The 17,306-nt window shown below is 35.0% G+C and overlaps 1 protein-coding gene across 2 annotated transcripts in view; it reads right to left on the reverse strand.

Annotated features, from left to right (window-relative positions):
* The window catches only part of Lrp4 (LDL receptor related protein 4), an 872,950-nt gene that overhangs the window by 237,206 nt on the left and 618,438 nt on the right, over nt 1-17,306 (reverse strand). For both annotated transcript variants that reach the window (XM_081751909.1, XM_081751908.1), the window contains exon 4: nt 7,622-7,731. In XM_081751909.1, the coding sequence (XP_081608035.1) occupies nt 7,622-7,731 (110 nt within the window). The remainder of the gene's footprint in view (nt 1-7,621; nt 7,732-17,306) is intronic.

A 17,306-nucleotide genomic window follows, 5' to 3' on the forward strand; every position in this document is an offset into this window, starting at 1 on the left:
GCGGTTAAGAGATAATCCATAGAGGTGAGTGCAGTTTGCAAAATGGATTACATAAAGATGTGGGGAGGATCCCATGTTACCACAACGTGTTCTTTTCAGTGATGAGGCATTTTTTTTTCGTCCACGTAGGGGTCAATAAACAAAATCACAGATACTGGAATGACACAAATCCAGTTTGGCGCCAAGACAGCAAAGAGGTGGATGAGGAAAAGGTCATAGTGTGGTGTGGAACCCGGGGCCCCCAGGTTCCACACCACAGGGGGACGCGCATTACTGGACCGTACCTCATCCACGGCATCCTGACTGGTGAGAAATATAGTTATCTGCTTGAGGATGATGTGTTCCCTGCTCTCTTGAATGATGACAGTGATTGTCCATCTTTTTTCCAGCAAGACGGGACTCCACCTCACTATGTTATGTTCACGCCAATGGTTAGATAGATAATTTCCGGGACATTGGATAGGACGGCAGGGACCAATACAGTGGCCACCACGACCCCCAGTTCTTTCGTCGCTAAACTTCTTTCTCTGGGGCCATCTGAAAAATCCGGTTTATCAAGAACCCATCCGTGATATCCACCAGCTGATGCTGCGAATTCTGCAATATAATGAAACCGTCGATCCGGACATGCTATTGCGAGTCCATGTGGATTGGTAGAGGCGCCTTGCAGTGTGTCTTGCTCAAGAAGGACAGCACATAGAATACATGCTGTAATGCTAAGTTTTCACCCTTTGTGACGCAGTAACTTCTTAATTAATAATGGTATATGAAAATGGACTGCACCACTGTTTCCCTGAGATCGGGCTCGTGTCAAACGATACCTCACGTGCTCCCATTGTTACTTAAAAATCCATAGTTGGATCCAAGATCTCGGCTTCCAAGATGGCCGCCATGGCAACCATGTTATTCAATATTATTTATTACCCGCCCGAACAACATATACCATGAACCAAGTGTTAACGCCAAGCCGTTCGTGTGCTTCAGGTTTGTTAACCGACTTATGCCTCATCTTGTATATCAACCTGAGACTATACCAATGCATAATAAAAATCTATTAATCCAGTTCCCAGCCTATACCCCCGTAAAAATTTCTAGGTCCGGATAACTTTATTGCTGGAATGAGATGAACAGTGACTACATAAAAATAAAATCGTAGGTGGCCATCTGTTATCCTGTACGTTATTTCTTATCCTTGGCAGCCATTTTTCAATATGGCGGCTTCTATAACACTTTCCACATTATCTCGGGAACCACTGAAACTTCTTGAGTGGTTTAAAAGTATAAACCTATATTTTCGGTGTTGTAGAATCTGATAAAACTATTTCCAAATTCGTTGTAAATAGTTTCGAGTATATTTGTACCGTATATGTTTAATTATATGCCACGGAAACTTATATTAGGTAATAGAATTTCTTTTTATTATTTCAGAAAAGGGACAAGGATTACTGATACTTCTGCAACAACTACTACTCAAGGTGTTCAACTTAGTCGTTAATGCATAGAAGAGCCCTTCGGTGGGAGCAGATGTATAATTTGTCAACGAAATACGTCACAGCGATTGACCAGTACGGTTGCCGGAATTAAAAAGTTACAAGAAATTACTGAAATTCGAATGACGACACAAGTAAACGTATAAAAGCAAACAATGGAGAGAAAATAGTGTATCACAGTGGCAACGTATGTTACAAGGCTTATGCTATAAAAAAAATCCTTAGAAGTAATTCGATAATCGAATAAAACCGAAGCAACTGAAAGGGTTTTTGAGAAAGAGGGAGAATGTTTATTATTTCCACCATGCACAGCATCGTTTCAGTTAGAAAGATGGGAAAGTTCTGAAACTTATTGCGTGGTTTCACCGGGACTTTTCCCGTGCATCATATGCGCGAACGTAGGAAAGATTGGAAACAAAACATAGAGAATTTAAAGCTAATACGTGCAAACTCTTTTCTAGCTGCAACTGCCATTTCCAAGACGAGATATTTTGTCGAGTTCCTGACCTGAATAAGGAGGGGGGGGGGGGAATCGCAGCTGATTTGTACGCACATGAAAATTGTATACGAGAATGCATTAGAAAGTATGAGAGAGCAGTTGCAGAAACAGAAACGGAGAAACGTCAATCAGAAAAATTTCTTTATTTCAAAAAATAAATGTGAAGTTAGAAACAATTATTGATTCTGGTTATGGCCTGACCTTATCTGAAATGAGACGTTTTTTGAAGTCTATCGACAAAGATATACAAATCCATAACAATGAAATCAAAATATTCCTTGTGCATGCTTACGGTAAACGAATACGCTTTTGCCAATCCAATAGGAAGAAAGAATCACTTCCGGTGTTTTCGGCAAGTTTGAAAGCAGAGCAAAGTTGAACACCTTGAGGAGTAATTGTTGCAGAAGTATCAGTAATCCTTGTCTCTTTTCTGAAATAATAAAAAGAAATTCTATTACCTAATATTATACAGTTTCCGTGGCATATAATTAAACATACACGGTACGAATATACTCGAAACTATTTACAACGAATTTGGAAATAGTTTTATCAGATTCTGCAACCCCGAATATATAGGTTTATACTTTTAAACCACTCAAGAAGTTTCAGTGGTTCCCGAGATAATGTGGAAAGTGTTATAGAAGCCGCCATATTGAAAAATGGCTGCCAAGGATAAGAAATAACGTACAGGATAACAGATGGCCACCTACGATTTTATTCTTATGTAGTCACTGTTTATCTCATTCCAGCAATAAAGTTATCCGGACCTAGAAATTTTTACGGGGGTATAGGCTGGGGTCAGGACTATATATTTCATTCACAGCTTGCACTTCACTTATCACCTCCCAAACTAAATAACATTCTATTATGTGCAAGTACATCGAGTCCCACACTTTGGATACTTGTCATGGTGCAATAACATGGTATTTGATTTTGAAATTCTTGAAATTGGTAAAGGTCAATGAAATAGGTTTGGTACCTATTTCACGCAGAGATAGGTAAAATGCGCTAAATTGAACTTAATTTGATAAATAAAATTGCAACAATTTTTAATTTCAGAAATTCCAAGAATATTTGGCTTTGAGTTAATTTAAAAATTCTCTCCAACTTCCTGTTTTAGAAGAGGCAAAAAATAATTTAGGGCGGGAACTGTCTGCTCTAGCCCTCCCTAGCTACGAGACTGTGTTTAACTCAAAAAGCTCTGTTATTTGATACATGTGTCATCTTCGGACAATTTTTTCTCCGTTAAACAATAACAATATTGTAGTTTTTTCCTATTTTTAAATCTTGATTCAAATTTTAAAATTTACATTGTGGAAGGCAATAGTCTCTTGTCTCTTGTTACAGAAAGAAAATTGCTTAAATTTGTTCTTGTTGCTATAAAGTCAACCGAACGCCTAGTTGTCTTCAACCAATCAAACTTCTGTGAGGGTTTGGGTTGTATACGCAGCAGGTATTCCAAAATTACCTACTCCTAAATAATTAATTTTGCAGTCAAACGATAAGCCACGGCATATATATTGTATTGCCGTCGGGTCGACGTATCTGTACCAAATTTCAGAGCTTTAATTTCTTCGTGAATATGGTTTTCATCTGTTAATATTGCTCGCAGATATTTGAAAGTATTCACTTTATCAATTTGATTTTATAATGCATTCATAATTTACCGTATTACGATCCCGACGAACTTCCATATACCGGTATTTAGTCTTCTTGTAACGGTATTGTGTAATTTTTATATAATAACTTGTATTTACGGGCAAAATGTGCTTTTAAAATAAGCACAAGCTGTTCAAAAGGAAGAAGAAGAAAATATAAAGAGAAATAGATGTAATTTCTTTTCTGTTATTATGATTGATGTTCTGTTGTGACATATTTTGTAAGTCGTCATAGCAACGAAAAACGTCATATTCCTTAGTCGATGCAAATTTAGGATCTACATTCTCTATAGATTCCATGAAAGGTTCAGGTTCACTTATTTGGTTACTGTGTTCATTAATTAGTTTCGGCATTTATTCCGAAGTTGGGCGTCCGCTTTCGCTACGTTTTTTCGCTGTTATCTCCTTTGCACACTTTCTGCAATTTGTTACTAGGTTCATCAATCCGTGCTCTTCACAAACTTTTCAAAGATTTTGTTCGTTATCAACGTATTGCTTCACAAATGTTAAAACTGTTACTTCATTGCCCTTGTACATTCGCCATGCTGATAACATAAATGCACATTTATTTCCCACAATGCAACTGTTTTGTTACCTTGCGCCAAGTTGTTCCCTCCGCTCGCCGTATAGTCCCATGTTTACAACCGTTTATATATAACAAATAAACAGATTTTTCGAGACTCTTATATATTATCAAGCACACAAACGATCAAATTATCCATATCTTTCTTGTAAATTTTAAAAATTTTGCTGGAAACGGACGCCCAGCTTTGGAACTTAACCCTTAGTTTCTACAACTTCAACTGAATTTTGCACTTCGGTGAACCTACGTAGTATTTGTTCCATTTTGTGATCACTCTGTTCAATTCGCTGATTTGTATTCTCAATTTGTTGTGATAAATGTTGACTATTACTGTCGAGTTGTTGCTTCAATTCTTGCTTCAAAAGTCCTATCTGTTGATTCATAATTCACCAAAATCTTGCTTCACTTCTTGCTTTAATTGTCCTATCTGCTGATTCAATTGTTCACCAAAATCTTGCTTCAATTCTTGCTTCAATTGTCCTATCTGCTGTTTAATAAAGTCAGCTAGGTCAGAGGAAGTGTACATTTCCCTATTACCAGTTGCTCCAGGTGTATTTTCACTACTAGGAAGACTCATTTTAGTATTTCTGAAAATTTTTCTTCCACTCCTTAATAAGGTATATTCCGTTTTGATGTATTTAATAAAATTACTACGTAACCTTAAAATCAATCTGCAGTTATTTATTTAGGAGATTGTTTACTTATCTTCTCACAAAATCTCCTAAATTCCTGAGGCGGCAAACCACCAATTTATAACGACCACTAAATGTGTATTGCTATGAAAATCACCAGTTTGTAATTAGCTTAATGCTTGTTTTGCATATTTTATGTCGTTATAGCCCTCACTCCATATATTTACATAATCTAGATTACAGTTTTATCAAAATCCATCTAAACACTTCATTTAGATATTACCTTTTTTTGTTGTAGTACGTAATAAATTAAACATTTATACATTTTTAAATATTGTACATGTATATATCACAAGATGGATTCTCTATATATGTTTTTCGTTGCTATGACGACTTACGAAAATATGCAAAACAAGCATTAAGCTAATTACAAACTGGTGATTTTCATAGTAATACACATTTAGTGGTCGTTATATTCTTTGCACTTACTTCTAAACCCATGTCCCTGCAAGCGTTTAATAAGACCTCTGCATTTCTTTCTATTGTTCTCTTATCATCCCCTATCGTTAAAGCACAAGTTGTAATTTTAAATAAATAATCAATGCTGAAGCACAGTTTTAAATAGCCTCGCTGCCAGTATTGGAAAATATATTTCTGAGTAATAAGTACCTAAATTATAACCAAAGGTATACTTTTATATTAGTATGGGCCCAAATGTAACCTAAAATTAGTGGTGGGCACAAAAAGAGGTTTTTCGATTTTTGGTTTTTAGAAAAACCGAAAGCGGTTTTTGAAAATTTTCAAAAAACCGGTTCCGGATTTCTTCAAAACCGGTTCGGTTTTCTCCGAAACCGGTTATCGGTTTTCTCCAAAACCGGTTCGGTTTTTCACCTAATCCGGTTTCGGTTTTCTTCAAAACCGATTCCTGTTTTTTTTTTAAATTTGTTCTATTTCTGACCAGAATGGTGTTTCGTTGTTCTCCAGAAACCGAATCCATTTCCACAGAAATAGTTTTGTGTGTTTTCGAAAAGTTTTCACCGAAACCGGTTTTGGAGAAAACCAAAATCGGTTTCGGTGAAAAGCGAACCGGTTTTTGGAGAAAACCGAAATGTCGGTTTTCGGGTTTCGGTTTTTATAGAAACCGGTTATCGGTTTTTATAAAAAACGGTTTTGCCCATCCCTACTTAAAATATGGTTCAAATATGCATGTATATGACTAATTAAAACAGTACTTTAGAGCACACAAGACTCAGAAATGTGTTTATAGTTAATTAGAGATGTAAAAAAAAAAAAAAAGCCAAGATGAACATATGACACGCCACAGAAATCTGAATCTTAATAATGACCAGCTACACTTTTTCTAATAGAAATACATATGAATTTTTTAGGAAAAAGAAACAAATCATACAATTTTAATTTTGAATTGCGAGTTGATTAAACATAGGCGCGGGCCCCACCGTTTGGCCACCACTGTTTTAACATGTTTATCGTGCTACTAATACATTGTTTATATCCCTACGAGTTACGAATTTTCCGTACTTACACCTATGATACTCATAATCTGTTTCTCCTGAATACAAAGCCGAAAAGGAATTCATTAACAACTTGCAAGACCTACAATATAACCGTCAACTAACATCATTCGCAGATAAACATAAACTAGATTAAAATAGCCAAAAAACATGTTTCCAGTGGACAACAGTCGATTTTTGTCTTCCTCGAAACGTGCTTCAAAATATACTTGCTTAAAGCCATTAACAGAGACTTCTTTTTGACATCTTCTGTTCTGTATGTGTAGGATAGGCGGAAAAAGCACTCTTTCTCAAGTGGAATGTGGTAGTCTTCGTTGAGAATTGACGAAACATTATTCTGTTTCGTTACAAAGTAGTTTACAATAACCGCAACAGTAACAGATCTTATCTTCTTACGATGATTAACGATTGACTGGGATATTCAGCATTGCTTTAGACACATACCATAGACACTTTACAGTAATCACTTTTTGACACACACATAAAACCGGAAACTCACCTAATGTTATATTTGGCACGACTAAACGTAAATAAATCACATTCGTTCCTCTGTAATGACTACTGTGCTGTGCAACACTACAACTCATTTTACTCGGAATGACCAAACACCAATTTTTTCGTGTTCGTGGGTTTTTCCGGGATTCTTCCTTTCCTCCCAGTTTCTTCATTCCACCATTGCATTCATTTCTCATCATTACCGTTTTCTTTAGCCTAGCACGCATATTCGTGGGACGTAAAACTGAAAGATATTATTTTCATTTGAAACAACAATTTGAATAACGATTGTTCACCAAACAGTGTGTCGTGTAACGTGAGATCCATATATCAAGTTCTTAGCCGGTGCTTAGTGTGCTATGTCGTAATTTGTTGGTTTCTTAATTTTATGACGTCTAGTATGCTCAAAATTATTTGTCCGTTGATTTTTTCTGTACATACGAAGCTATTAAAGCGCTAAAGTGCTGTACTTATATATATTTTCCGTAAAATCGGAATGTTTAAATAATAATAATAATAATAATATAAAGTACAAATGTTCTTATAAAATTCACATGAATTTCAAACATTAGTTTACATTCCATTGTAACTGCACGTGACAACGGTCCAAAATTAATTTTAATGATAAATACTGCTCTTAATTTGTTTTCTGTACAGCTGATAGACAATGCGTTATTGTCAGCTTATGTCTTATGGTATACTTTACTTTTATTTCAATTTCAGTTTACTCACCACATTCGGCTTCGTCAGATCTATCAGCGCAATCATACTCCATATCACACCTCCACGACTTGGATATACAACTCCCGTCTAGACACTCATGCTCCTGGTCCGTACACAAACTGAAAGAAGAACACTAATATAAGAAATAGATAAAAGTGTTTGCAAAAGTAAAATACAAAAGTGATATTTTAGTGGATGTTCTTTTAGATTTGTGGAAGAGACAGAGTTACTTGATAAAGTAAGACAGACATTGATTGGCTTAAGGTAGAGTTGGAAAGGTTTGAGGAGTTTAAAAATGAACTTCGTTAACTGAATCATTTCTTTTTCGTACAATGAACGTGTTGTGCTCCTCATTCCCCAAAAGGAACGAATTTGTTTCATTAAGAAGATCTTTTCCAGCGAAATATGTTTAAGTACATATAACCAGGAATAAAAGTGAGGGACCTTAGGGGGATGCCGTTCCTCCACTTCCAGAAAATATCTACGGTGTCCCTTATTCCTAAAAACACAGTGGATAAAGATAGGGACGGGGGACGCCGTAATGTCATGCGTCCCCCTACCTTTTCAGATCTACTTTTACCCCTGAATATAATTATAAAATAGCAGCTTTCAAGTTAACTTTGTAATGCTCCAACTAGCAATCTTATAATGTAAGATTACAGAATAAATTGAAGGGCATTGAGGGAATTCATTACACGGACCATCTAGATGGAGAAAATAATGGGAATATTTTTATTCATGGCGCATAACTATTCTTGCATTTTCTAAACTTCAGAATTTTATTGTATGACGCATAATTTGTTACTGATATATATATTTTTAAAAATCAAGACTAGAACTCTCAAGAGCGGGGCCTGTCCATGTGCGGAGACCCGAGAGTTTGCCCAATTCTCCCTATGTAAAGGTCGCCACTGATCATTATTAGAAGGCATGACCTGATATTTAATATAATATTTTGTGTCACATATACAGTAAACATAGCTACAAACAATCATTTCCAGCGGAATTATCAATTATTATTGGCAAGGAACGACATATTTTTTTACTGCCACAAAAGCGTTTTTGTAAATTTTCTCAGAAATTACGCATCAGACTTCACCCCCAAGCATGTCATTTTGTTAAAGTCAATGTGATCTACCATCTGATATATGTCTTATTTTTGGACAATATTTTAATTAAAAATTACATAAAGTTTATGAAGAAGTCATAATTTAAGTTGATTTTGAGTTTAACGTCCCGTTCAATAGCGAGGCTATATGGCGTGGAATCCGAACCACATGAACTTCCGCCGGGAATCCAACCCAGGTCTCCCACGCCAAAAGCGCTTACGCTAACATCGTAGCGACAAAGGAGTTCAGAAATCATAATTTTGGACTATACTTTATTACACTAACCATACTACGTACTGTCATCTTGCTAGTATCATAATGTAGAGCTTCTTGGGGATACACTTCAGTATAAGTCTTACGTTAACAGTTAGAGTCATTATCGCATTGTATCAATTTTTAGATTTACATATTTAAAAAAAAAATCTCAAAAACCGAGTTTTTACACTGACACATATAACTTTGTTCTATTGAATGAGATGTATTGAATAGCATATGCTTGATCTTTTCTTCCCTCTAACCCACTAATAATATTGTGTAATATTCTGAGCATTAAGAAGTATTCTACATATATTGCAGTTTTGTTCATCTTACACAAATCAAACTGAATCAATTCAGAAAACAAGTTCAGAATTCTTTAGTACAGAATAATGTGATAAGGAAAATACACACACACACACAAACACACATATACAAGTGCATACTCACGGAGGCAAGAGTGTCGATTATTTTAATGTGAAAATACTCCTATTGGGGTGCCATAAGACTACAAAAAAAATAACATAAAATGCTGATTTCTGACATACAGAGTGTTCAAAAAGTAAAATTCTTAATAAAATGAGAACGGAATCTGAGGCACTTTCCACCATTGTCTGCAGGAAGCTTTGGCACTACCTAGTGAGGAAAGTTCAATTCTGATAGAATATCACATTCGAAACATTACGAAAACTGGAAACTCCAATTCTTACCTTGACAAGCCTCGTGAAGTCTAATAAGAAGTTAAAAAAAATTACCTAATTTTTAATAAAGTATTCAGAATATTGATGACCTGGGGGAAACACGAACAACATTGTAGTTACCGAAAAGAAAAATTTTACAAGAGAGTCACAAAATTCAAATTTTTATGTAGAAGAGGTTAGTACTAAATTTGATACCATTATGTTAGATTTTAATCTTATTTTACCAACATCCCATTTGCATTGGAAATCACGTTTTCCTATGGTTACATACAATATTATTCCATCTCAGGGGCGTACTCACAGGGGGTCCACGGACTCTACGATACGGACACCCCATAACTTCCTAACTTAACATACATTTGTACACTTTCTCAATAAAATTATATTTGTTCAACAGGGAACGATTGATGTAGTATGAAAATTAAAATTCGATCTTCTCTTTCTCTTAAAGAAACAGTCTAGTTATATATATATATATATATATATATATATATATATATATATATATATATATATATATAGAACTAGACTGTTTCTTTAAGAGAAAGAGAAGATCGAAAATACTGTATAGGTGGAAGTATTTTATAATTATTTGTCATCTTTTTGGTTACAAAATAATACCCATTCAATACTACGTAGACGTAATGGCTTATAGTGTTGGACCCCACCCCCGAAAGCTTGGACTCCTCAAAACAAAAATTTCTAGATGCACGTCTGTTCCATCTCAACCCCTGTATTGCCAAATACAGGGTGTTTCAAAACAACACCGACAATGTTTGGGAAGTGATTCCTGACACCAACATAAGACGAAAAGTATAGACCAACCTGGGTGCACAAATGCTTCCTTTCGGAGTTATAGGCTGCCGAAAACATGAAAAAAAATAATAATTTTAAAGGCCCATAGCTCCAAAACTATGGGAGCTGCCGTAGCCGGGTCAACACTTCACTTAGGAATTAGTATGTGCCCTATCCAAATATTCAAGTTTCAGAATCCTGCGGACACATACTAGTTCCTAAATAAAGTCTTGACCCAATTCCGGTAGGTTCCTTAGTGCTGGAGCTATAAACCTTTAAAGTTCATTTTTTCATATTTTAGGCAATTTATAACTCCGAAAGGAAGCATTTGTGCACCCAGGTTGGTCTATACTTTTCGTCTTATCTTGGTGTCAGGAATCACCATCCAAACGTGTTGTCGGTGTTGTTTTGAAACACTCTGTATATATTGATTATAAAGTTGTTCGTGTCAATCATTCAATTATGAAATGAAGAGGCAGAGTAGCTGGTATAGAAAGCCATTGATAGTTGATATAATACCACGTAAATTGAACTACTGCGCTTCTGGCCTGTCAGAGTAGGGTGAAAGCGAGGGGACGCCATTTCCCACTTCCAAAAATCTTATATGACGTTCTTCCACTTCCTAAAAAAATTACAATGAGCAAAGATAGGCACGGGGGACACGTAACGTCAGGCGTCTTCCTACCATTTCAGATCCACTTTTACCCCTGCTTATAACTTGAAATCCTGCAAAGCATAGAAGGAGGAAGAATGCTATAGCGAAGCCTTCAGTTTCAAGGTTAGTTGTTGTTTTATCCATTATGCTTAATTTTTCACTGTTCATTATTAAGCAGAAAACATTGGAGGTTTGCCAAACTAAACTTTTGTCATTTTGATCATAAATCACATCACGAAAAAAGAAGAAGCAGAAGAACTTTGAATTATGCACTTTCACTTTCCAGATTAATAAGAAAGAAGAAATAGAACAAAACTATATAAATATCTGAAAGGAACATTTTAAAGATTTCTACTAAAAACAAAGAAGACATGAAATATCAATTTAGAACTAGACTTTTTAAAAAAGAAATGCAGACAATTGTACATCTATGATTTATTCTACACTTTGCGAAAGATAAAAATGAAACTGCAAAAGGTTTCATAAAACATTCACATTTAGAGAAAAAACCAGTTACTTGCTATCTTTATATACTTCCACAAGACATTTTAATACTTGCTGCAGTGTTGGCGATAACAACAACGCAAAATCCCTGTTTATAATAATAATATCATTACGCAAGATTCTTTTACGTCTGTAAAACTATAGGATCCGTATGTGGACTTAGGATATATATAAAGGATCTTGCCCCCCCCCTCCCAAATCTGAAATGACGCCATTGTGTAGACTACTTTTGTTACTTGAAAATGTGTCTGTCATACTTTGCTCTGTGCCTAAAAACAGTTGTGGACCTAGCGCATGGCTTGGGGGCCTAAGACCCACACTTTATTGAGTGACAAAAATAATTTAAGCCATTTTGAATATATACTCGAAAGTTTATAGTAAAATCATGACATACCTATCATAATCTGGGTTCTAGTTGTCCCCTCAGTTTATACCTTTTAGATCCGCCTCTGCCTATGAAACACATTTTTAAAGACATCTCTAAAGGAGATTTGTGAGTTTCAAATAGTAATTTTAAAATTATTCGAATGATTATTTGAAAATAGACGAAGAATTATTCATTATTCCAATAAATAGCACAATTAAACATAAGAGTGTATAAGATTACTTTTTTTTTTTTTTTAATTCCCAGATCTCAGAATGACTTAATATTCTCATATACATTTACATCAAATGCCAAGTTTAGTTTAGTGCAGTTTTAAATTGCCTCGTTTATGAAAAATAATGAAAGAATTTCATTCCATTTCAATAAAAGATCAAAATAACATTCTTTAGTGTACATGGCAAAGTCAGAGGTGCACTGAATCGCCGTGTAATCAGTAAAATGTCTGGTGAGTAGAGATGCAAAAAAGCCGGCTTTTTTGAATCGATGGTTTTTTTCACATAAAAAGCCGGCTTTTTTGGGAAAAAAACGAGAATTTTGGAAATTTTGGCTTTTTTCAACTTCATGATTTTTCTATCTAAATAGCTTTCTTATAGTATATTCTATAGTTAGATAAAAAATTCCATGACCTGAATGTGATATTTCGCTCTGAAATTCACCATCAAGATGGATGGAGCACATGTTTTACGAATTAAAGCTAACATGAAGAATGTAGTATTTGAGGGTAATTTTAGAGGCTATTTTACTTTATTTTAACTTTTGAGTTATCGACATCTTTTCTTCTCTAGTTTGTCATCCGTGTTTCATTTCTAAGAGCTTTTAGTACTCTAGCTTCTAGCGCAAAAGTTAAACTTGCCCTTTTTTCTATTTATCCGTCAAAGCGTACGTTTTTCAATATATCCGTCAAACCGTACTTCCACATTTCTGTTATACTGTAGCTGTGAAGTGATTTAGCAATAATTTTCCGGACACAACCTTGAATACCAATTTATACAAATAATCAGTAGCGGATTTAGAAAAGTACTTTAGGAGGGTTTTTTCTGATTGTTTCGTTTCCTAAAAAGTCCTAATTTTATTTGGGAAGTGCTTGAAGTTTATGAGTACAGGCATTCGTTTCGTTTATATGTTTAGCAATAATCTTCCGGATACAACTTTAAAAATCATTTTATACTGAGAATCAGTGGCGAATTTAGAAAAGTATTTTGGGAAGGGTTTCTTACTAATGTTTAGTTTTTTTAAACATTCGTAACTTTTATTTGACGGGAGCTTAAAGTTTATGAGTAAAGGCATAAATAATAGATATTTCGTTTGTTGCAGACATTCCGTAACTTTGGGGAACGGGCTTCAGTCCGAAAGACCGCCCCCCTAACCTTCGCAAAACCGTCACTGCTGGTAATTAGTAATAATAACGATTTAAAAACAATAAAAAAGGAAGTCGCCCAACTCACAGTACACGCACTATTTCTACATTCACAGATGGAATGAAGAAAAGCTTTGTCAGAATGGTTGAATGCTGGTTGAATCCCGGACTTCCCGATAGAAGCGCAAAAGCTAATCACTCAGTCATGTTTGTTGTGCAGTTGTATTTAGCTTAACTTAAATATATTCCTTAGTCTTTTTTTGGGTAGGGGCGGAGTTCCGTAATGATATGTTGAATCCCTCTTGTTAAAAATTCAGAAAACTTGAGGATTGGGTAAACTGTGATGGTGGTTCTATAAAACTTAACTGTAGAATTTCAAGAATATACAGAACCAAAAGCTCTAGATGTGCAGCCTTTAAGTGTATCATATAAATCTAAGTATTTCTCTTATGTTTTATTTTAATTTTATTTTGTTTCAAAAAGAGGGTATGGAATATTTTGAAGTAAAAATACTACATACTATTTTGCTAGTTATTTGTGTATTCTTTAAAAAGAAGTGTTTACTTTTAGGGTTGGCTGATTTACACCAACTTTCTTTTTTTTAATAACTGGTTTAAACCACAAAAATAAAAAGAATGAAAAATGCGAATCGTGTGAACTTCATGGTAACGTTTCCAGATATCAAACTACCTGCAATAGTTTTATTTCCCTTTCACCTTTTAATCAAGGTGTCCCATGTTCAATTCTCGGTCGAACCACAATCCTTCTTTCATGCGTAACCCAAGTAGCGGTTCGGATGTCAGTTTAAGCGAAAGTCTTCTCCTTGATAACCTCTGTATTTCGTAAGGATGTTAAGCCTAAATATACTAAACAAACCAAATTGTATATTTCTACATGCCTAAATGTGTGTTGTTTTATAAAGAAGCCAATATTGCTTAAATATATTGATAGAAATTGGCAAAATTTATCGATTGCCTACGTAGCTTCCAACATTAGCTTGAATTGGACTTTCAATGATATCTACGTACCGGTACTAAATTTGTAATTTAATACCTCAGTTTTAGCGTACTGATTATGGTACGTTGACCTTTAAATTTTACATGCAAAGCAATAACAGGATTTTCCCGTTATTGTCTTACATTTCAAGTAATGACGGGATTTTCCCAATGGCTAGGGCGGGAGATTCTCAACTTAAGAAATTTACTGACCGCACTTCTTTAAGCTTATGGGAGTTCTTCCGGCATAACCCCGCTGTTGCATAATAACATCAAGGCGAAACAAACTTAGGCTATTTCTGTGAATATGTAATATAAATACATAAAGCAAAAAATCTAAGTCAAAAAAGCCTGGTTTAAACCAAAAAAGCCTGGTTTAAACATCCCCCAAAAAACGGGTTTTTGGCATTTTCAAAAACAACCACGATTCTTGCCAACTCTGCTTACTTTTGTATATAGGAGGTTAAAAAATTCTTATTATATACATTGGTTAATCCTGTGGAATTCATAATGTAAATATGTTGAAGAAAAATTGTTTGAAATATTTTTTCGAAATTCATAGTTTATTTTCGATGTTTTATATTATTATCAGCATCAACCACTAATTAAATAATTTTTTGTGTTATAGAGAAGCGATACAAAGTCTGTTTTATCAATTTAAAGCAGTATTTTGAAAAAAGCCCAAAATTTCCGAAGCAAAAAAGCAAAGCAGAAAAAACCGAGTTTTTTTCCAAAAAAGCCGGTTTTTTTCCGAGTCCTTGCATCTCTACTGGTGAGCTCTCCCCTTTTTTGGCGTCCCCCCTCAAAAAAAATACGAGTAACAACGTTAATGAAATAAATAAATTTCCCTGAAATATTTACATTATTTTCCTGGAATAATATACAAAATAATTAGTTTAACTTTTTAATCACTATTGGCAATAAATTTTCAATGCACGTGTAACGTTGGTTAATCTGAAATTCAACTACAGGGTGGCCCAAAAGTAGGTATACAGTACCGTACTGATCAGCACAATGCATTTTACATCATTTCTTATTGTTATCTATCAGGTAGACTTAGTTTCTTTATTATTTGTTCTTAATGTATTTTTACTTATAACTTAAGCTCGGAAGAACCGAAGCAAATAAACCCATAAACTAGAATGTTATAATTGATACAGGGGTGTATACCTACTTTTGGGCCACCCTGTATATTCCCGAGGTGTCGAGGTTCTGTAATCAAACATCAACCTAAAACAGCAATTCTATTTGAAGTGTCTATATTTCAAAATCATGTTTTATTTTTCAGTTACATGTGATATGAACACATCGTCGCTGCGCCTCGAAGAGCGGCTATGTGTTGAAACTACTACTTTTCAGAAGAAGCAAAAAACATTCCAAACTTAAAATTTTGCCAAATATGCATGGAAACACTTAAAAATTGGTTCTGCATATATTATGCACTGAAGATTGTTGTAGCTTGCTTCAACAATATTGTACTGTATTACTATTATTGTTATGTCGATTTATCTTTTGCGCCTTTATAAGCACATAGAGGATCAAGACGTTACGTACGTGATGATAACGTCTTTAATTTCAATCTATTATTTTTTCATTGTTGTGGCGAAACAATTGAATATTCACTTATCACATTATAAGGGACGCTACCTGACAGCTTTCAGGTTTATTTGCACGGAATAACTCACTTTCGACAAAAATGTCACATAGCGGTTCTTCGAGACACAGCGACGATATGAGATGTTCAGGTACTTATATATGACATAACACCTCCCTCTCCGACAGTTTAGTATGGCGCCACACTCAATATCTGTATCACAGCCTTTATCATTGAGCCAATCCAGCCTGGATAAAGTTATCATTTATCTCATGATCAGAATTGTTGATTTCGTGCAGTCATATCATACGAAAAAAAAAAAAGAAGAAGAAGAAGGAGAAAGAACGATAGTATGTTCTGTGTGGAGTTTAGCGTTCCTATTATATGGTATGAATTACTTTAGGCCTAACAACTATGGGTAATTGAACCTGGATCTCCTGGACCAAAGTTGCAAATAAAATACTGTTGAACTATTCAGTGATACTACAATGAATTATTGACAACTATGCCGTTGCAATATCGTTGTTAAATCACAGGCGGCGTAACATCAAGAATGTGGCTGATTTAACCGATTTGAACCATATGAGAAGATGTGGTCGCGCGAAGTATTTAAATGCAGGGGTAACAGTGAAAGCGAACGCGGGGGGACGCCGTCCTGCACCTTTAAAATATATATAAGGTGTCCCCCCAGTTCCTAAAAAATTACAATAGGCAAAGATAAGCAAGGGGACGGCGTGACTTCCTGCCCCCCTACCTAAGTGTACCCCTACCTTTTCACATCCACTTATACTCCTGTTTAAAGATTTAAATCATATGACACCTGAAACTCACATAGATAGAGCAATTATGTCAGTCAAGCTTCTTAATGGATTCAATCCGTTAGTATCTTCACAGGTAACGGTGGCTATTCGTATCCAGTTTCTTATTATTGAAAAAAAAAAAAAGTTGTTAATTTTAGAATGCTAGAAATAACATATCGCGCCGCTAGATGGTAGAAAACACTTTTCAGTGGTTGACATCTACCGGACAAAGTTCTTGATGCTCTTTACTGTTTCAGCAAAGTTTATTATAAATTAACTGTTAACATTAGTTAGACGTTCATTGAAAAATCGCACATTTGAAATATCGTAAAATTTCGAAACTGTACTTAAAAAAATGCATTTTAAGAAGTAGTAAAATGGCATTTCTTGACTTTCACTTTATACATGAATATAATTCAAATATCGCTTAAGACAAGATTAATTAATTGTACATTTAAACTTTACGTCCCACAATTCTCTCCTTTAGGCAAGGGCGCCGATCCTGAGGGGGCCCGGGCCTCCCAAAGCTCATGTGGGCATCCCC

This window comes from Thermobia domestica, chromosome 3, assembly GCF_964235325.1.
Source record: "Thermobia domestica chromosome 3, izTheDome1.hap1.1, whole genome shotgun sequence".
NCBI lineage: Eukaryota > Metazoa > Arthropoda > Insecta > Zygentoma > Lepismatidae > Thermobia > Thermobia domestica.